Source organism: Patagioenas fasciata, chromosome 12 (assembly GCF_037038585.1).
Source record: "Patagioenas fasciata isolate bPatFas1 chromosome 12, bPatFas1.hap1, whole genome shotgun sequence".
NCBI lineage: Eukaryota > Metazoa > Chordata > Aves > Columbiformes > Columbidae > Patagioenas > Patagioenas fasciata.
The window spans coordinates 22,759,910-22,780,960 of record NC_092531.1 but is presented as its reverse complement, the minus strand read 5'-3'; the positions used below and the strand labels follow the sequence as shown (position 1 = coordinate 22,780,960).

Here is a 21,051-nt window from a genome sequence, read left to right as displayed (position 1 = left end):
GTCTGAGATAGTGCACACAGTCCAGCTGAAGTCCCACTTGGTCAGTGGGCAGTGTTCAAACAAAAGTAATCTAGGTAAAAATGAGATAACGCAAACAAAATACGTAAAATAAACTACACAAGTCCTGTTTCCTTGTAATACCTTTGATCATTACACATCAGCTATGAGAAACAGCTTGCTGTTCTTTTAGACATTTGTTTCCTAGTATTTTATATAAGGCTGATGGTAGTATATATGGTAATTTCTTTACCCATAAGTCTGCTTTAGATAAAGAACTGATCATTCCAACAGTAAGTGGGGCTGCCATACCAGGAATTAAAGAAACCATCATTTAACATTTTGAGCTATTTTTTTATTAGTAAAAATGGAAGACTTAGTCTGAGTCATAGAAATAAGAACTTCTACTGCTCTGAAATGTGTGAATAGAAGACAGAAATGCATTTTATTTGAAAATTGCTCATCTCTTTGCTTTGAAGAATACATTGCCATCTTCTTTCAAAGAAATAATGGAATAAGACTTCTGCTTTAGAGCAGCTCCAGAGTGACAATAACTTCTAGATGTACCACTGATCTCACCAATGTACAAAGACGAACTTAACTTGAAATAAATAATATTCATGTGAAAGTTTTGTAAGGGACATATGAAGGAGTGATCCTGACGAGTTCAGGTCAGGACTCTTGGTCTTTCTTAAGTAGTTCTGCAGAAGGAGGTTGTTGTTTCAGCTTCTTATGAGGAAAAAGTACGAGATTGAGTGGCTCCTGGGGGATTTCTGGAAAGCTCCTGAGGAACGCAGCAGCAGCTCGGTAACTAAGCACAGAGTGCTCCTGGCTTCCTACTCAGGGTGGTTCCGTAAAAACGCTGTGGCTTGGCGTTACCTTTGTTAGCTGGTTCTCTAGCTGGACAAGGAGTGTGAAATGTTCCTTTAACCACTTCCCCCAGCACATCTGTTTGCAAATCTGTGAGGATTTAGACATTTTTTACCTAAAATATTTTAAATGGCAGAGGTGAAAAAGTGAGAGCTGTTGTGGGGGAGGAAGCTGGAAATTGCTTCTGGCTCCATAGCCAGATCTTCCGGCACCCATGTTCCAGGGGGATGTGCTTCGGGACAATTTGCTTGTCCGCTTTTCTGACTGTACGTGTGTTTGTGATCTTCGGTCTGCATTTTCATCGACTTCTGTGTGGGTGTGCTGCTCTCATTAAAGGTAGAATTTAAAAAATAATCACTTATAATTACAGGTTTCATTTGTCAGAGATGTTCTTCCTGGCTGGTAAGGAGTTGTATTTAACAGGTGGAGCAGGGACTACCTAATGTAGAGTTTTACACTGCCTCCTGTTGCCAGTAAATATTTGCTCTTCAAGTCAAGTCAGCAGCAACAGCAAATGTTTGAAGAGCACCATGGACTGCCTGGCACTTTTCCCTCTGTCTTGTGTTCTTTTGTGCTTCATCCTGGGCTTTATGATCTGCTCTTGTTCCAAGGAAACACAGCTGCTGGATTAATAAAAAATGGAAACCTGGTTGGAGATGTAGTACATAACAGATTTGAAACAAATAAATGCCCTGAACCTTGTTTTACAATCAGCAGCTTAGTGGTTTAGGAAAGACTGCGTTTCTTTGCAGCTGGTGAGAATAAGTATTTTGTTTGTGTGTATGGACAGTTCAAGATGGGCAACAGATTCATCAGAGAACAAGGGCATTACTTTGGGTTTTTTTATGAATAGGTCTCCCTTGTACTTCTGTCTACTTTTTTTTTTGTGAATGATTTGGTGGAAAAGAACCATATATTCAGTATAAAAAATGGTTGTGAATAAAATGTTACATTTTGTTGGGTTTTGTTTTTGAGTTGGACTAAATTACGACTTTTCTAGCAGTTGTTTCAAGAGCATTAGAATCAAAAGAAAGATTGAAAGTTCCCTGAAATTAATCCTCCAGCAGAAGAAACAGGAAAACCAGAAGCTAATATTTTTACAAGTGGCTAATGCTAGATAACTGAATTCAGGAACTTAGGGAGGTTACACTTCACTAAAAGGAACTGCAACTCTTTTTTCCCTTTTTGTTGGTTTCTTCTCAGCTTGCAGCAATTTGCATTACTTGGCAGCCTTTAGCTGCACATCTATGCTCTGTTTTGGCTTTTGACAGATGCAAAGAGGAAGTATGCAAAGAAGAAAGTATGTTTTCTTTTGGGTCTCTGTATTGTTCTATCCGCAAATGAATCGCTTTTGGGTAGCAACATGATTTGCTCCTTCTTGCGCTGGGAGTAGGAGTTATTTCCCTGGAAATTCTTCCATGCACTTCTAAACAGGGAGGTACCTGCAGTGGGTTCCCCATGCCATGCTGCCCTACTCTTGCCTGCCACAAGGAGTATGGGAGGCTTTTGCTGTGGATCTTCCTTCCACAACCAGGCAAAGCATTTCCATGGGGAAAACATTCTTTTTACCAAGGTAAGGGAAGTAACACAATCAGTTATAGGTCTTTGGCACTGGTGATTATCTTTTTAGGCACAGAAACAGGTGAGCACTCCAGAGAATTCCCTGTCCTCATGACTCTGCACATCTGGAGTCTTAAAGACCCCCCCCAGGGAGCTTGAAGTCAAACTTCCCACCTCTCCAGGATTACAAGACCCTGAAGAATCAATAGATGTTTGGAGAATTCTTTTCTAAACCTGGCCTGTAAGCCAGTTGGGGAAACCTCTGTTCCCAGTTACTATGCTGAAATCAATGAAGTGGTTTTTTTGGGGGGAACTGGATTATTGTGGTATGTATATGTTACATACACTAGATACTTGGTTTCATGCTGTTTTAGAAGCCTGTGATGACAAGCACTAGATATTGCTGAGGAGGAATATATTGCATCAGAGGTTATCTGTTGTGCTGTGGATCAGCTCTTTGTGTCCCTGTGTGTGTGACACGCTCCTGGGAAAATCTGAGCAGCTGTTCTAAGCTTCCCTGAGCCGACCTCCAGAGATACAGGCTGTCACTCTATAGCTGGACCTTGCAAATAAACACGTGCCTTGGATTCAAATCTAGCGTATCTCTAACATATACACGTATGTCACCTCTCGGTGAGGTATCACGTTGCGTGGAGATAGAAGTTCTGGAGGTTTGCTGATTTGACTCTTATTCAACAAAATGACAGAACAACAGGCACTGTGCATTAATACTGAACTCCTAAGTGGTGTAAGTTTGGGGTCAAGGCTTGCAGAAGCTTAATCCAAGAATGCCGAGTTCTGAATATTTAAAAGGTTGTTTTGTGATGCGATCAGGCAAGAAAACTTCCATAAAAGTGACAAACAAAAATACGTAGCTATCATCTAAATACTTGTTGCTTTTTCTGCAATTTGTTGATAACTATTTGTTCCTAACGGAAACCTGTTGGACAGTGGGGTACTTTGATTCCTCAAGATTTATTTTGTTTTCTTTGACAAAGTACATTAAATTCACCACTAAATTCCTACCCTGTGATCAGCATTAAAGTCATTTCCTAGAAGGATATCCTTCCTTAAACTTCCTTCCAGCCATGTATGTGATCTTTGTTATACCTATAAGCATAGTGGAACCCAATACTTGGAGACTGGGGATAGTGTTTTGTACCTTTTCAAGGAAGTTAATTTCTTATAGATTTTCTTCACTCTCTCTGTTGGGGATGCTTCAGAATGCATTTGTATTTTAAAAGGTATTAAGGAAGAAAACAGTAATGATGGACTGCAGCATTCAGAGTATGTTTTCACTGCAGATAAAAGCAGATGCTCTTAACCTAAATTACCTAGCCTGAATTAGTTAACTCTGTTTAAAGTGCCAAAAAAGGCAAAGTAGCTGGAGAAAGAGGGTGTTAATAGCTCATCAGAAGGTTCCTTTTAGCTAAAAGCTCATCTGAGACTCATGCCTTTCTCATGCAGTGCCCTGGTAGATTGTAACCAGACCAGTGTATTTCAAGTCATGGGTCTCACTGTGCACATACACTGTATTATGCAGAGCCCCAAATTCTGCTTTCATCATGAATATCTTCCTTTAGCTTTGTCCACTTGTAGTTCGGTCAGTTTTCTGGAAGTGACTCAATCCTAAAATGCTTTGTCTGTCTTCTGGAGGTTGTGGGCTGTCAGTTTAATCAGTTTCCAAGGAATGCAGAACAGCTCAAAAAGGGTTGTCACCACCACCTGTTCTGAGAAAGGGCCGTCCCTCCGGCAGCGCTGCGCCCACCTCCCTCCTGGCCGTGCTTTTTCCTCACATGGGAATATTCAAAGTTGAGTCAATGACCTCTGGAATGGGTAGAGTGACACAGGTATCGAGGTGAGTGTTTGGTGAATTTGATGCGATTCAGGCTTCTCTGGAGACTGATTACTGGAATTGCTGGGCTTTTGAGTTGCATGGAAGTATGAATCATTTTCCTGTGTATCAATTCAATATGTTTATTGAGTTTCTTTCAACTTGTCCTGCTGAATCCTCTGCTTTATAACTATATAGAGCACTTGGTGTAGGGAAAACTGTCTCATAAATGCTTCTGCTACGAGACAACAGTGTGTTCAGGCAGGTATTCCTGTGCTGACATGTCATGCGATCATGTATCAGCCTATGTTCTCACAGATATTCTGTGTGGTTTTTTAATGCACGCAATGCTGCTACTTGCAAAGCAAAGTTGTAAACATTACTTTGACTTCCTTGAAAAAATACACTGTTAATTAATTGCATGTTTCTTCTCTAGTTATAGAGTCAAAGACACTGCAAGGAGACAAGGGAGAGCACAGTTTCAATGGTCCTGGAACGTTTGTCATAGAAAATACAACTGTTGAATTTCAGAAGAATACAGACAGGGAAATCATAAAGATCCAGGGACCTCTTGGAGCAGATTTCATTATCAAGGTGGGATGCGTGTATGTACAAAACTACTAAGATATTGCACGTATATGCAACAGAGTAGGCAGCTGTCCGTCAGGTTGTAGCAATACAACAAAATCTTATCTAGCAAATAAAGAATCCTAATCAAAGTCCAGAGATAACTTACACTAAGTATATCCAAACAAAATCAAATATTTCAAGGTTAATCCTTTGCTGTGATGGAAACTATCACAGGATCTTTAATGGTTAAAATGGCCAGGATTTTTGTTTTAAATGTTACAGAAAAATAACAGCGTGGTCCTGTGCAGTGAATGGCTGTTAATCCAACTGAAGGCTGCCACCTACTGAATTGGAGCACAGAGCCCTGGAATTTCCCTTAGACCTTGCTAATCCAGCTAGTGACCACTTCTAAGTTTCTCTTCTACTCAGATCACATACTGATGGCTTGCGTCATACGTGCAGATATTTATATGCAAAACTATCGATATTTTACTGCCGAAGGAAGGTAGTCATACAGTTTTCCATTGGAAATGGCAGGTGTTTCATTATTGTACCATTTGACTTTATCTGTCATGTTGCAGAAACAGACTTTCAGTAGTGTTTATTTTGCGTCTCCAATATCACACGTGCAGTTAGACTTGCCTGAATATCAACCAGTGTGGTTAGGTCAATTATTGACTTAACTCCTCAGAAAGTTATAAAAATTTTGCTAATAAAGAGATGAGGCAGGATACAGTTAGGAAATTTGCCAATCAATGATTGATAATCAAATAGCCACATTCGTACCTTGATTAATTTGGAAAACAAAGGAGTACACAACTTTTATTTTAGTGGAAACTTAACCTCTAGAAAGTCTGCAGTAACAACTAAATTATTTCCCTGTTGTCATATCACTCTTTGCACTGTTATTATACACGAAATAAGTTTTGAAATGACATGAATACTGGAGTACAGTATACACATGTGTTGTAATGGAAATTTCTTCAGACCAGGTACTCTGGATCAAAAGAGAGTGTGGTTCAGTTCTTTTTCTATCAACCCATCAGTCATCAATGGAGACAGACAGAGTTCTTCCCCTGCACAGTGACGTGTGGAGGAGGTAAGTAAGGGCAATTCTTCAGGAGCGTTTACAGCTGCAGGTTCAAAGTATCTAATTTGCAACCTTCATTTTACATTTTTATTGACTAAATTTTTGTGTTTCTTTGCACGCTGGTGGTTCTTAAAAAATAGAAATGACAGCAAAGCAGGTAAGTTGGTTGCTTTAGTATAAGCATAGGTATATAGAATTTAAAGAACAGCTTCTATCGATACCTATGGCTGTCTGATTGTAGACACCTAGTCCTGGTGGAAGTTAGAGTAGCAGGTACTGTACTGTAGTGTGTACTCCTGGTTTAAACATTACAACTTATGCATTGGTTAGCTGAAGTGCAACTCCGCTCTGTTACTGCTCATCCAGCACAGCCCACTGCTTGTCATGTCTGGTCTGCAAAAACTGTGGCTTCGTGGCAGGAGGAATGTTTGACACTGTGGATCACTATTTCGGTTCAACCAGCATTACCCACGTCACCTGAAAAACAGACTGGGATACTGGTGTAGTGATTTTCTTGCAGAGTAAAAATACAGGTTATATGGTTACTCGGGACACGAGAAAAAAAGTTAAAGATGTTTAAAGCACAAGCAGAGTCTGGGGATCTTTTGATGAACCATCCAGTTTGGCACTTGCACCTCACCTTAATCTGAAATGCAGACAATATAGGTGTATAATATGTAGTCCCACAGGAAACTACTGTATCTTATAAGATACTTGGCCTCATGAAGTGTGATTCTTACTGGAACTGTGAGTGGCGACACATATCCTCTGATGGCTCCATCGTACTGCATTTATGATTGTTTCCCTAACCTATCTGACGAGGGAAGAAGTGTAAAGCTTCGCAGTTATTTTTGAGGACTGCATGTAAACCCTGGGTAACTTAGGGGACACATTTACCTTCAAATTACTGCCTCAAATCCAGCCTTATTTCGGCTCACGTTATGGTTTGACGACTACAACTACACACCAATCTCTTTGAAATTAGACAGTGTTTTCAATGCTGTACTTTGTCCTTGCATTTTATAATATGAAACTGGTACCTTTCTCAACAGGACTTGACGTTCTTGATGGCAGTCCTGAGAGAGGCCAGGAACTGAAGCAGCACAGAAACAAAGCTAATGCTTTACCCGTGAAAAGCAGTAGTGTTAGGAAGGGCATATTGTAGTACTGAGGCACGCAGAGAAACTGTATTGCAGCTGCCTGGCTTTAACCTGTTATCTTAAAGTGGATTTAGTTTCCAGATTGTCTGTTTGGCATCTTTCACTGGCAATAAAAGAAAAAGCTCCTCATAACTGAGATATGGAATCAGTGCACCACCATTACTCACTTGGATGTGGCATCTACAGTTAATTCTGTAATCTGGATGTGTGGGAAGGGGGAGTGTGGCAGGCATCTCGGAAAGCACAGTCGGGCAAGAATGTTCACAAGTATGTTCATCTTGTTTGCAAGTGGCACATCTTCTGGGTCCTTTCAGTACTTACAAGAAGTGGAACACACATGCTTAGAGTACTGGAACTGCTTAGTTCTTCTTCATGGTTATCACTCTCATGCTTGATGATGCTTTGAATCAGCCAAGAGACACACAAGTGAAGCCATTGATATATGATACTCAGCATTTTCAGTAGACACTGGAACTTGTGCTGCTAGTTTATTGACTCTATTTAGATTTTAATTCTTGTGGTTTCAGATTTTTTTTCTTTGCGCATACCAGAACATCCTCCTCCTCTCCTCATTTTAAGTCCAACTCAGCTCTTTTGAATGAGTCTTTTTTTCTTAGCCAAGAAACCAACCTAGTGGTTTATAAAACTCAGATCCCTTCATGTAACCAGTCTCAACATCAGTGTCTTTTTTTTTTCTTTCCCTCCAAATAGTTACTTCAAATTTTCTTTTGTTGGCTCTTCAACTGGGAAACTATTTCTTGGTTTTCCACAATTTAACTTCACAATGTTTTTGGATCTCATCTTCAATTCCTCTGGCTTTCTGTTTTAAGTATTTATTTTTTGTTAGCATGCATGACTGTGTAATATAGCTCTCTAACATAAATGGTCACTTCTTCTGGAGAGAGGGCAGTTATCAAGTGTGGAACATGTAGTAGAACCATATGACCTTGTAGGTTTGCCTCTGTGACAGGTGAGCTGCTCCAGCATCACATGAAAATATGTATACTTTTACACTTGGAATGTTATGAGAATAACGTGACAGAGTCTTATCTAGTGCTGACACGGGTTAACATAATTGTTATGCTGAATTGCTCTAGATGAAGATCTGGTCCTGCATGTTCCTGTGCAGTGTTTCCTTGTTTAAAAGCAAATCAAACAAGAGTAACACAGGAAATTAATTTGATGGGCAGCACATTATCTGGGAGGAGGAGGAGGTGTTTGGAACAAAACTGCTTTTATTTATCTCCATTACCCAAATTTAACTTTGCTTCTGCATTAGGTTATCAGCTTAATTCAGCTGAATGCGTGGATATTCGTCTGAAGCGTGTGGTTCCAGACCACTATTGTCATTACTATCCAGAAAACAAGAAGCCAAAGCCCAAGCTGAAGGAATGCAACATGGATCCCTGCCCTTCTAGGTTTGTATGACAGATAAATTTAAATGTGTGGTATAATCAGTTACTAAGGAACAAGCAATTGTATTTACTTCATTTCAATTCTTTCCATCTTGAGGGTTACTTAATCTTAGTTGATCATTGCACGTGTTAAAGGCTGGTGCCTGGCACCACTGCCGGTAGATTTGTGGCACTTCAGTGTTGTAGAATAGGAGACTTCGCTTTATACAGAGATATTGTAAATATCAATTATTCCATTCATGGGCTAATTCTACATTGTCTTTTGCTGAGTGGTACAGCATTAGTACAAGCATTTTGTGAGGTTGAGTGCGGAGGGCAGATTTTTGCCTGCTTTTGGATTTATTGATGCTGCCATTCAGGATTTCTCATTAGACAGACGGTAGCTCCAGTTCTCAGTCCGTGTACCAGCTTTGCACATGGTTTAACTTGGTTTATTCATCTGCCTGCTGTAAAAGTTTTGTTCTTCATTTGTACTGTGGAGTTGACACTTCATGATGAAAGTTTAGTTTTTTGTAAAATCAACGTAAATATACTTGTGGTACAAATACTACAGAATATTATTGCCAAATTATAAAGACTATAGTATTCATAAATTGTATTGGATTGCACTACAGTATTTCAAACTAACTTTTGGATTGTCTGGTGAGGTTTCCTGGCTGTGCTAAAGAATCTTAAAATAACATCACAGTATCAAGTCCCAGAACCTCACATTAACATGCCAGCTGGCCGAGCTAGAGTTATATGCAAGAAGAAAAGGAAACACTCTCAATGGATTTCATTTCCTATAGCTAAACTGTCCATTTCCTTTCATTCCTGTTGAACATAATTGTTGATAGTGACCTCTAACAGTTATAGATGTGCTGACTTTCAGGGTTTTTTTTTCCTGGAGAGTTGGTCACTATATGGAGTTGTAAGACTCCAGTAAAGTTGAATGGCAATGGGTGCCAAATGTTGCAAAGCTGGAATGGGAAAGTTAGGGAAAGAAAGGGTGTAATTAGCTTCTTCCTTGCAAATTTAGCTTATACAGACAGAAAAAGGGAAATACTACTGGATAGAATACTGTATTTCTTAGTATTGGAAGGAGGGCTTTATGCTCGCCCTGTGCCGGGCAGTTCAAATAAAGAGCTATAAGAGGGTCTCAAGCACGATTCAGGATCTGTGTAGGATTCATCCTGTGATGCATTTATTTCACTGCCACTCACATTCCTCAGTGATCTTTTGTTACAGATACATGTAACTATTTTCTTTTTAATAAGGTAACACAGACCTAAAAGATCACTGTTAATAAAATTCTTTGCCAAAGGTTTGCTCATTTAATTTTCTTTTTTTTTTTTTGACTGTATGAAGTGGAGAAATTGTATGGTGAATAGATTGCTATTCCTGCATCAGTGGTGGGATTATACAAGTTATTGTTTGCCACAAGGGTAATGTGTAATGAATGTAAGATTCCCTCATTTCGTGTTGGGAGTTGCTTACTTTAAGCATGATCACATGAAAGTATGTACTTGAGGTACAGTCTTGAGTATGAGAAATAATGATGCAATATTTATCTTGTTGACAGTGATGGATTTAAAGAAATCATGCCCTATGATCACTTCCAGCCACTTCCTCGGTATGTATAATCTGTATAGCGTATGTGTCAGCATCAGCATGATTTTCACTGCAAACATACTATTCGAGTCCTAAGATCATGGAACAAGTTCTGATTTGTTTTGCTGTATAGGAGAGCAAGTTTATAACAATCCTGTACACGTTTTGGAAGCTTGTGATCTATTTCAGTGTGCTCTGGGTGATCAGCTTAACAGTAAGAGGTTAATAGGCTGTTATTGATCATATCAATGTGGAAGACTTCAGCATGAAGAGTTGTCCCCCTGAGCCTTCTCCTACTGTAGTGCTGAGAAAAGCATCTCCTTTAAAATACACATATTTCTTTTTTGAAAGGTTTTTATTTTGAAGATAGAAGCAATTAATATATTCTTTTATAGAACAGGTCTCACTATGTTACAGGATTCTAGAGATTATTTTTCCCTTTTGCTTTTCTTCAGAACTACACTCTATTTATTGACATCAAGACTGACATGTCACTTTACAGATACTGATTGTCTGAATATCTATTGCCTAAAATCATCAGAGCACAGTTTATTTTATTTTACCTTAATTAATCACAAGAATGTAGAACTTCTCTGGAAGGTTTAGATATTTTGTAAAGAATGTTGGGACTAAAAAACATTGGGCCGAGTTATGTTAATGTAAAGGATTATAGTTGGCGGAGTTAGATACATATTTATCTGAGTTGAACCTCTGCTTTATTATGTCATGAAATGAATGATGTGTATTATTCTAAAGAAGTAAAGATATTAAGTAATAAGAATGAAATCATAGGCTTGCGCGGCTCAGTGGAGCTACTGATTACAGCTGATATAAATGTCATAGTTTATTTCTGTAGCAATTACATTTATTGTGGATCTGCTATCCTGTGATATACTTTGGCTTTCATACATAGGTTGGGATTTTTTTTCCCTCTACAGCTTTATCCTGTAAAGTTCCATAATTATATTCTGTGTTTCTCTCCTTCCACTTCTTCTGCCAGTTCCTTTGTACTTCAGATCTCTTCTGGAACTCAGCACAATTTATTTACATGAGTATTTAATCTTCTGAACTTCTCAGGGCTTGGACACCAGTTGGAAGAGAAATTTAATCCCTCTTTCTGTGCTTTACTGTGCTCAGCACGTTTGCACGACACTGTGGTGAGATAGATTATGTCTGCGATAAAGCTGTGGGCAGGTTCTCTAATTTCAAACACCAAGAACTGCAGGCAGAGGCCCACCTTGCTTCAACACCTCCGTGTGTCCTATCAGAAGGTATCATGGTCTTCCTGCGTGATGCTCAGGAGTAAGAACTGTAAGACAGTTCATGGCCAAGCTGGGCTCAGAGCTGGTGCCAGCAGGAAGGAAACAGGCTGTGTTTCACTGAGATGGTGCATTAAGTAACATGACAGAGGTGTAAAACCACCTTTTCTTGATGGAATTTCTGGAAAAAAACCCAGCAGCTGAAACAGCCAGTTTGTGTACCTGCGTCATGAGGTGCATCTGGTCCAGCGCAGATGCAAGTCTTGCTTCGGTGCAGCAGGATGTATTTTCCATCTGCTGTTGCCTGTCAAGTAACTGCAACGCATTTGTCTGCACCAGTTCTGCTGGGGCTTCTTCACCTTTTCTTTGTGCTTTTCTTTTCTCACCTGTCTCTTGCATGTTAACCCAAGATTGTTCTTGCAAAGCAGGCAGAAGAACAAAGTGCTGTAGATACGTTTAAGCAGAGCCGTATGGGCTCCTTCACCTTGAGCAGCAGTCATACATCACACCCACATGAGACGAGGGCCATGTGGAGGGCTCCTTTGCAGTCTTGTGGCCTTTACCACCACTTTCCCACTCACACGGGGAAGTTGTGGGAAAGTCGTGGTGCACACCGCAAGATCTTGAAAGAGTTCTCCTGTGGCCAGAGTTGTAAATGCCCCACTGAAATATTTTTACAGATGGAGAATTCTTTTGAAATAAATAGAAAAATTTCCCAGGATGAAAATTTTCTTTTAAAGCTTTTGGAATGCCTCCATTTATTTCAGACTTGTTGGACTGTTGAGGATCCCTTGACAGCTGTGGGTTCTGGAAAGTATCTCCTTGACTGCTTGCCCAGGACCCCCCTTTTCCCCAGTAGCCATGGACCTCACTCCATCTTGAAAATGCTTATGGGAGTATGGGATCTGGAGTGTGTTCGAAACTGATGAGATAAAGAAAAACAACTATAAAACTTTATGCTATAAACACTTGTGAGGCTAGTATTACATACAGCACAGTGAACCTTGTATATATAAATCCATGAGCTGCTAATTCATTGAAGAGTTAATTGCTCTTTAGTTCCTGAATTTTTTTAAAGCAAATATGTTAATGCTAGCCATTCGTTTAAGTCAAAGAAAAGCGTAACTGTTGTTCTTCAAGTGTATTTTATACTTGTGATATGATATCAGTATCTGGGCATACAGCTTTGCTCTGAATGCTTTTGGGTATGTACTCTATGGTTAATGTTCCGTGGCTTGCCGTATGTTTCATACTCATTCTTCTGTTGAGCTTAAGCATGATGAATATGTTTTTGTAGGCAATTTAATGAATTGCTTAAAATAGGAAGCGCCCTCGATTTACCTGCTGTATTATAGAAAGTGGGGAGTAATTATTTAAATTTACCTTCAATTTATAGGCTTTTGCTTCATTTACTGAGATTGACTTCTTTTGTGATGGCTAAATTACTCTTGATGAATTGATTTTGGTGAGATTATTGTAGTACTTGCTGAGTCCATTGTTTATAATACATATAATTTTGTTGATGATGCTTTCTGAGCTTCTGCAGTTGCAATAGGAATAAGCTTTAAACTAACAAGACATTGAAGAACCATAGAACGTGCTGCTGAACTCAATTGTTTCCCAGGGCTTACTTTGATTTGGGTGGTAGAAAGAAAGCAAAAGGTAGGAGGTAAAGGGTGAGGAAAAATGGCATGAGAGTCAGGGGAGCCTACAGACAAATGTTATGATAGAAGCTTGTTAGCTCTGAACATGACAGGAAGACATTATTAAACCAGTTTTTGTTGTGAAGTAATCGCTTACATGTACATTCATGCTAAGACCAAGTGAGAAATGAAATAGATTTTGTAACCTCAAAACCTCCATGTAATTGTCACTTCAGACGATGCAACAACTTCCATCTGTATAGTAGTTGGGTCCAAGATCATGGATAGATGGTTGTTTTGAAGACATTCCCTCCCAACAGGTTGTTCATCATCCCTCTGGGTGCTGGTGCCTCCAGCTCTGCTGGTTGCCAGGGCTGTGTGAGTTTTCCTCCACCTGTTCATCCCCTGCTTTGGGGGGCTCTGTTAGCCAGAGCAGCTGGGCTGGATAAGGAGCCGCCTTTTGCTTGAAGCAAGTTGGAAAGTGCGAATACAAACTAATTCAACAGCATTTTAATGAGGGTGGAAAACCCTTGCAGAACTGCAGTGATGGCCAGCCAAATGGTACCTGTGACAATTCAATTTGTTCACGGTCCTTATGGATGAAGAGAGTCTGAAATGAAACAAAATGGCTGGGTTTACCCAAAACAAGTATGAGAGCTCCCATAAAAATTCTTTCATGAACAGTTTGTTTTTTAAGGGTGATCTGAATGATGTGGGCAGTGATGAGGGTACGAACCCCTCAGTCAGCACAACCAGAGCTGTCTCTGTCTTTGGACTTCACGTAATCTCAAGTACATGTGCTCCTTGGTCTCTGGCTATGGTAGTAAGAGTGTATGTAACCGTATAAATGAACTGTGAAAAATATTCTATTTAGGTGATTTAGACTGTTTGCAAGTAAAATCACTCCAGTAATTGAACTCGGTATATTACGGTCTTTAAGTCATGTATAAGAATAAGATTTTTCTGGTATTTGGGGAAATGTATTAAAATTTATAGTTCTAGTTTTCATTTTATGCATGAAATTAAGCCTGGAATAATGCAAGGTAGCTCTGTAATTCAATGTATTTATATTCAGTGCGTGGTAAGAATCCACTGACCAAACTGTCAGTGGGTTTTAATGACGTTAAGGTTGGATACGGTATTTTAGTTTTAACACAGGTTAGCGGAATAAAAAATCGCCTTATTTTTAATATACGTGAGTTCTTTTTCCAGGTGGGAAAATAACCCTTGGACTGCATGTTCAGTATCCTGTGGAGGTGGCATTCAGAGGAGAAGTTTTGTGTGTGTGGAGGAGACAATTCATGGAGAGATACTGCAAGTGGAAGAGTGGAAATGCATGTACGCCCCTAAGCCCAAAGTCATTCAAACCTGCAATCTCTTTGATTGTCCTAAATGGGTGGCGATGGAATGGTCTCAAGTAAGTTTGAAAAGTAGTTTGGACCTTTATTCCTGTTTTCTAAAGAAAGCCTCTACTCTTGTGTTCCCATGTATTTGTGAGCACAGGGCTATTAAAAAAATATAGCCCTGCAGGCGTAATTCATAGTACTTACTAGCAGAAGTTCACGCAAAATAATTTGGCTTGATAATCAAAATGTTAACATGTCTTTGTGGAGAAAAATGCATATAGAATTATTTATGCCTGCTGAATTCCTCCTTTACATGGAGGAGAAATTAGAGCCAGAGGTCAGGCCCCTTTGCAATTAGGTCGTTTGTCTCTCAGTTCTTGAAAAATGTAATATTCCACTGCATATAATAGCTAAAGGCGTGTCTGTCTAGGGGCTGACATGTCTGCAAGTCTGATTTTTCCAGCATTCTTACCTTTCATTATAGTAACAAGAACACGAAGCCAACTTATCTTGGCTGTGGTTATCTGATACAGTCAGATAGCTCAGCACTTCTATCATTCCTTAGTTCATCCAAATGACATCACTGATATACAGTAAAGAAACTGTTCTTGCAGCACGTCTGACCCAGCTGTAACTGCAAATGACCACTGAGAGCACATTCTCAGTACACAGCCACCTCTGTTTCAGGCTGTTGCCAATCAGATAAGCTTAACAGAACCCCGAGAAATCACTTCTTTTCCCAAAACTTAGACATTTTTTCCAGCATCAACCTTTTCTTCATTCACCTAGCAATGCAGGGAAAATTTCATACGTCTCTGATACCTGACTGATTGTGGAAAAACTTCAGTGAACAAATCATCGGTACTTCTAACCTGCTTTTTTTAACAGTATTTGTAAATATAATAAAAAAGAAAGAGCGTGAGGGGGTTGTTCTGTGTCCTGCAGTGCACAGTGACCTGTGGCCGAGGCCTGCGCTACCGAGTGGTGCTGTGTATTGACCACCGCGGGCAACACGTCGGTGGCTGTAATCCACAACTGAAACTACACATAAAAGAAGAGTGCATCGTGCCAATACCATGTTACAAGCCAAAAGGTAACTGGAATTTTGTCTGCGTCTGTTACTATTTCACATTTTTGCTAAGAGAATTAAGAGCCCCTGGTAACCTTTTTCAGAAATGCCAGAAGCTGGAATTTACTAGGACTTATTTCAGTCTTGGCAGAACCAAGCATTTTAATTATTGGTGCTAGGAAATGTGCCCTGCTGGTATTTTTTGCTGATAATGTGGCCAGACTGTCATGAGGTGAACATACTAACTAAATCTATACAGCCTTGTCAAATTGAGAAAACCAGAATTAATGAGTTCAACATGTGGAGGAGAAGTTGTTCAATAATGCTTGAAATGGAAATGATAGACTGTTTATATCACCTGGGATCTTGTTCATTTGCATCTCATTAAATGTCTCAGCATTCTCAGTGGGCCTCGTCAGTTCATGAAGTTATAATTAAACTGGTTTCTGTGCCTCTCGTCCAATTCTGCACATTTACATCATTGTTACGGGCCTTTTAAATTGACAAATGTTCTCTGAAAGAATTGCTAAGGTTTAAAACAGTAGGTGGAAATTAAAGAGGATTAATTAATTAAACCCAAACCCCAATATTTTCTGTGAAAATTTCCTGATGAAGCTCGTCGATCTGGAGAGCAATGCGTACATTTGCTATGCTCTGGCTTCATTTTCAGCTATAAACTTAAATAGTGATGACAATCCATTGCACTGAGATATAAGCTACAATCTACTAGGCACTGCCTGCATTTGGGGAAGATGTGAGAACTAAAATATTGATTAGGAATGGAAATTAAACAGGATTGGAAATTGGATTACTGGTACTCTCTAAGTAAAAAGGGGTGTCAGAATGGAGCTTAAATGTCATGAAGAAATTTTCTAGTAAATTGTGGTTTATTATCCAGGATATCTTATTTAAAAGCATTAGATCAATAGGCAATGTAAAGTGCTAAGGTGTATAATGCTAACATTTACATATTGCTTTGATTTTGGAGGAATAACTGAATCTATTTTTGTTTCCTCTATCAGAAAAAAATCCTGTGGAAGCAAAATTGCCGTGGTTTAAACAGGCACATGAAATGGAAGAGACAAGAACAGTCTCAGAGGAGCCAACGTAAGTACATTGTCTTTCACAGTGAAGAAATATTTTCGGCATATGTTGCTGTGCAGTTTGCTTTGACAGTTGGCCCTCCCTGAGTGATGGGTTGAGTTGTGAGCTGTTCCTAATTTTACATCTCAAGAGCTTTGCTTCTGGAGCTCCTGTTCTGGATGACACAGAGCTACTCTATTATAATGGCCCTGTATCATTCAAGCAACTCAAAGGGAATCTTAATTTAGCTTAATTAAGCCCTGATTAATGCGTGTGGAAACATTTCAGCAGATGTAAATGAAGTAAACTCAGTTTCATCCCAGTCTTTGCCGTTACCTCAGGAATGTAGTGGTTATATTAAAAATTAAGAGGTACTTTGTAGGGTTGCCAGGATTTCCTTGGGGGGTGAGACCAGCATATAAAGAAAGTGAGAAAAACCTGCTGATCTCTGAGCTTAGCTGAATCTACGGGGAAAAGTTGTGACATTTTACACGTGTGCATGTGAAATAACATCTGGATTTTGCGAGTCCCCTTGAAAGCTGATGGGGGGCAGCCTCACAACATTTAAGTCCTGGGGATGAAAGTATAACTTGAATCCAGCTGCACTTGTTCCTGTCCCTTGTATGTCAGGGCATCTACACAATTGCTTGTATCCCCTGTGTATGTTTCATGTATACGTTTGATATATTAAATATATAGTGCGTAACTTTCTAGAAAGTAGTAATTTCTATAAGTTTTTAATGAGAGATTTTAGACATTATTCTGTTGTGCTTAGCCGAATTCTGCACTAATTTGTAGCAATGTTAGTTTAAAATAATTTAGATGAGTTTGCTGAAGTTACTCTGGATTTATATTGCTCTGAGAGCAGAGTATGCCCCATAACTTCGTATTTTTCTTCCTCCATCTAGCTATTCCTGATTTTTGGCAGACATGCACCAACAGGTGTGATCACGAGTAATAAAATCTTTACACCTGCACTGACTCACAGAAGGAAACCCTTGCCAAACAGGTGTTTGCATAGTTATGGTGACTGTACTTTTAACTTTTCACTGCTCCAGCCTCTCAAGTCAAGTGTCAACCTACTGTGAGCAGTTATTTCACTCTCCAAATTGGTGGCCCTGGATTCAGGGAGGGTAGTAGCAAAGATATAAAAATAGTGTAGTTGTCAAAGAGGGTGATGCAATCAAATGTGCATGTTGAATGTCAGCATATCAGAATGAAGGTATGTGAGGCTCCTCTAAGGATGTTTCAGCATGATGCTGCAAAGAAAATGATCTCTAGCAATACAAAATCATGTTGTGGCCACTGTGAGGTGATGGGATCTCTAGGTTTTTAGGATTCTTCAGCAGCAGACTGACAGAACAAGAAGGGAGGACCAGCAGAAACACAGCATGCTAGTTCAGAGTGTATTTAGACCATAACAGAGCTGAGCCAGAAACTTTGTAATGGATTCCCTTATACCTTGTCCTTACAAAGCAAGCAGTTATTCATGTCTCCCTAGACATGACCAATGTATTCCACCCCAGCCTCGCAGTGTGCATGCAGCCACGTGTTTGGATTCTCAGTGCATGTCCTGTCCCAGCTGTGCCACTTTCCGGATCTTTTTTTCATCCTCACTTACTCTGGAGACCTAGATGTTCTTCATTTTCATTCATGGTTCTGGTCCTGTCCTGGGATTCCTTCCCTCACATTTTCCAGAAGCATCTTCTACTAAGTCTAAAAGGTTTCTCCAGCCACTTCTTGCTGCTGACTCTCCTCTGCCATCCTCTTTACAGAGGTGCTGTGTTTCCTACTCTGCTACCCTGGGCTGTAACGTTGCAGCCAAATTCTCTTTTAATTTCTTTTTACTTGTCTTCTGCTGTCACCTGCTCTTACATTATTCCTCTAGGGAAGGTAGTAGGTAAGAAGAAATGAGAAATAACTGATGTATGACCCCATTCCTTTTTGCAGATTGCCTGTTGGTCGTGTGGGTAGTGGTTTGGAAACAGAGCAATTTCTCACTAGATGCTCAAAATCTCATGCCCTAACTGCTCCTGTGTTTTAGCTGGAGTCAGGCTTTTGGGTCAGGGTTTAGGATTAAAAAAAACAACCTGTAACAATAGGTTGTTACTTCTTCCAGAGTGTAAATTATAACAAGATTTTGCTCTGGTTTAAATCTGTTTAATTTTTTCCCTGTAATTTACACACTGCACTGTGATAACTCCTAGCCCACCTCTGCCTAGCAGGAGGCTCATGATTTCCTTGGTAAAATGCCATAACTTCTAATTTTAGTTATTCTCTTGTCATCCAAACTTAAACCACAATATGAAGTCCCAACTTCTAGTCCATCCTTTTATTAAAACTGTCTATGCTTTCGTGTGATGTTTTAGTTGATAATGAACAAGAGAATAATGGCAGCTGTGTTTTAGAACCCACAAGTGATGGATATGCCGAAAGTAGCTTGTGAAAGATAAATACTTCTGCTGCTGTGGTCTACCACGGCTGGTGTCCTGAATTTGCATAGAGGGGGAATGTTCAAAAGCTTCTTTTTTTTGTGCTATTAGCAAAATAAAAAATGACTGCCCTTAAAGTGAGGCCAAGAAAAATGTAAGCCTGACCTTTTTAGTTTTTAGTTGTGGAATGTGATGACAGTTGAAACCAATCATTATTTTAAATGTTCTTCCCTCGAGCCTTCTTAGTTACAGTGGGATTCGCAGAGAAACTCCGGCAAGGTTTTTGCATCCTTTTTATTAATTGTAAGTTAAAGAAATAGACACCTCAGCTGCCTTTCCCTGTCATGGCTTAGGACAAAACTAAAATGCTTTCAAAAGCTGATATATTTTTTCAGCAACCTGAGCTAAAATGTAATCACTGGCTTTGTGGGGTCGCACTTGCTGAATGCTAAATGTGGTGTCTGTCACAAAGGTTGCTGCTCATTGCATTTGAGTTGTTTTCACAGAAATGTCCCCATTGCCGCTTCTTTGAAAATGGTGATTTTGTCCAACACGTTACACTCGAGATTGATAAAACCTGGCAGCACGGTTCTGCTTGAAGAAGGCAAGAGTGGTGCTTGGGGAGGGTAGGCTGCCAACGGCGTGGAAGTTCTGCCCCAGCAAGCAGCCAACGTTTGAGATGCTTCTGCAAAGTTTTATCCAGGCCCCTTGGCGCTGTAGGGTTGGACTGGAAATATCACAAGAGCAGCCTTTTTTTCCAGGATTTAGGCATTTCCTGTCTTAACTGCAAGCAAGAACTGCAGGCATGAGGAAAATAATAAAAAGGAATATTAGGAGACAGCAAGTTTTCCAAGTCTTTGGGAGGCTGTGCTGAGTTCAGGTTTCAGCTCAGAGATGATTTGGTTGTGTTGGGCTGTTCTGTCCCAGTTTTATCATCTGTAGTTTAGGTCACTGCTTCATTTTCCAGGTCATCCTCCACTGGCTTTTTCAGAGTGTGCCAGGTGAACGCACATTTCCCTTAACGATAAACTGGTAGCGCTGCAGCATGGACGTACTTTCCACTGCCTATAAGTGTGTACGTCATTTATACCTGTGCAAATGATTATAGGAGCATTTGATTTCTACATTGCACTGAGAAGAATGACTGTACAAAAAGGCCGATTGTGAAAAGTTGTGCCTGCTCAGATTTGCATTTTTCCATTATTTCCTTTTTTTTTTTTTAATCAGGAGTCTCATCTACAAACTTAAAGGTCTCAGAAAATTTTCAGTTACCACCATCCTATCCATTCAATTATAAATTCCTGATGCTCTGCAAGGCATCATAATACAAGTGTTTTACGCTTAATCCTGACCTGAGATCACTCTGAGTGTGTGCCCATCAAGGGCAAAGTGAATTTGCTTCAAGGCAGTACTGTGTCTAAAGCATCACCAGGTGTGTGATGTGCATGTCACTAAGCAAAAAATGTATGTATCTTCTGAGGCTGATGGAGTTTGCTTTAATGATCTGTCACAGGCTTTGTTTGCGCATAGGTTAAATAAAGAATAAAAATTAAATCATCTGCGTGAACTCAGACTTCAGATACGATGCCAACATCTGGGGCTTTCTCACTGTCTGGTCAGTTCGCTGCTCTAATTTTATATTAACAGCCTCCATTGGCTTCTGTTGAAGGTAATTAAAGGGTGACTTTAACATGGTCATCCTTTGTAAAGTACTATAATTTAGGATTTTAATAGCTAATTGGTCACGTGACTAGTTTAGCAAATGCCAAGGTAGAATAAAAAGTATTTGGGGTCATTTTTTTCATCTTGCACTTCACTGAAAAATACCAGACACCAATATTCAACAGGAAAACCTCAATTATAATATAGACTTGCTATAAGTCAAAGAAAAAACGCTTAGAATTTTCTGAGTTTCTTTAGAAATCGATTGGTTGCTGAATGAAAGGATTGCTGTGGTTCCAAATTTCCTTTATGCAGAATTTCAGAAGAATGCATCACACATTATTTTTGGAATGTTTTAATGCACTCAGCTAACAATACACAAAGCTGACACTAATTTCTGGTATCCTGCTATCATATTTTTACCAAAAAAAGTTATTTGCTTTCAGACTGTAAACTGTTAGGTGCGGTCAG

The 21,051-nt window shown here is 39.6% G+C and overlaps 1 protein-coding gene across 7 annotated transcripts in view; it reads left to right on the top strand.

The window, feature by feature from the left end:
* The window catches only part of ADAMTSL3 (ADAMTS like 3), a 180,380-nt gene that overhangs the window by 113,195 nt on the left and 46,134 nt on the right, over positions 1 to 21,051 (top strand). For all 7 annotated transcript variants that reach the window (XM_065847389.2, XM_065847391.2, XM_065847390.2 and 4 more), the window contains exons 9-15: positions 4,698 to 4,855; positions 5,819 to 5,930; positions 8,361 to 8,499; positions 10,058 to 10,108; positions 14,201 to 14,405; positions 15,280 to 15,427; positions 16,426 to 16,510. In XM_065847389.2, the coding sequence (XP_065703461.1) occupies positions 4,698 to 4,855; positions 5,819 to 5,930; positions 8,361 to 8,499; positions 10,058 to 10,108; positions 14,201 to 14,405; positions 15,280 to 15,427; positions 16,426 to 16,510 (898 nt within the window). The remainder of the gene's footprint in view (positions 1 to 4,697; positions 4,856 to 5,818; positions 5,931 to 8,360; positions 8,500 to 10,057; positions 10,109 to 14,200; positions 14,406 to 15,279; positions 15,428 to 16,425; positions 16,511 to 21,051) is intronic.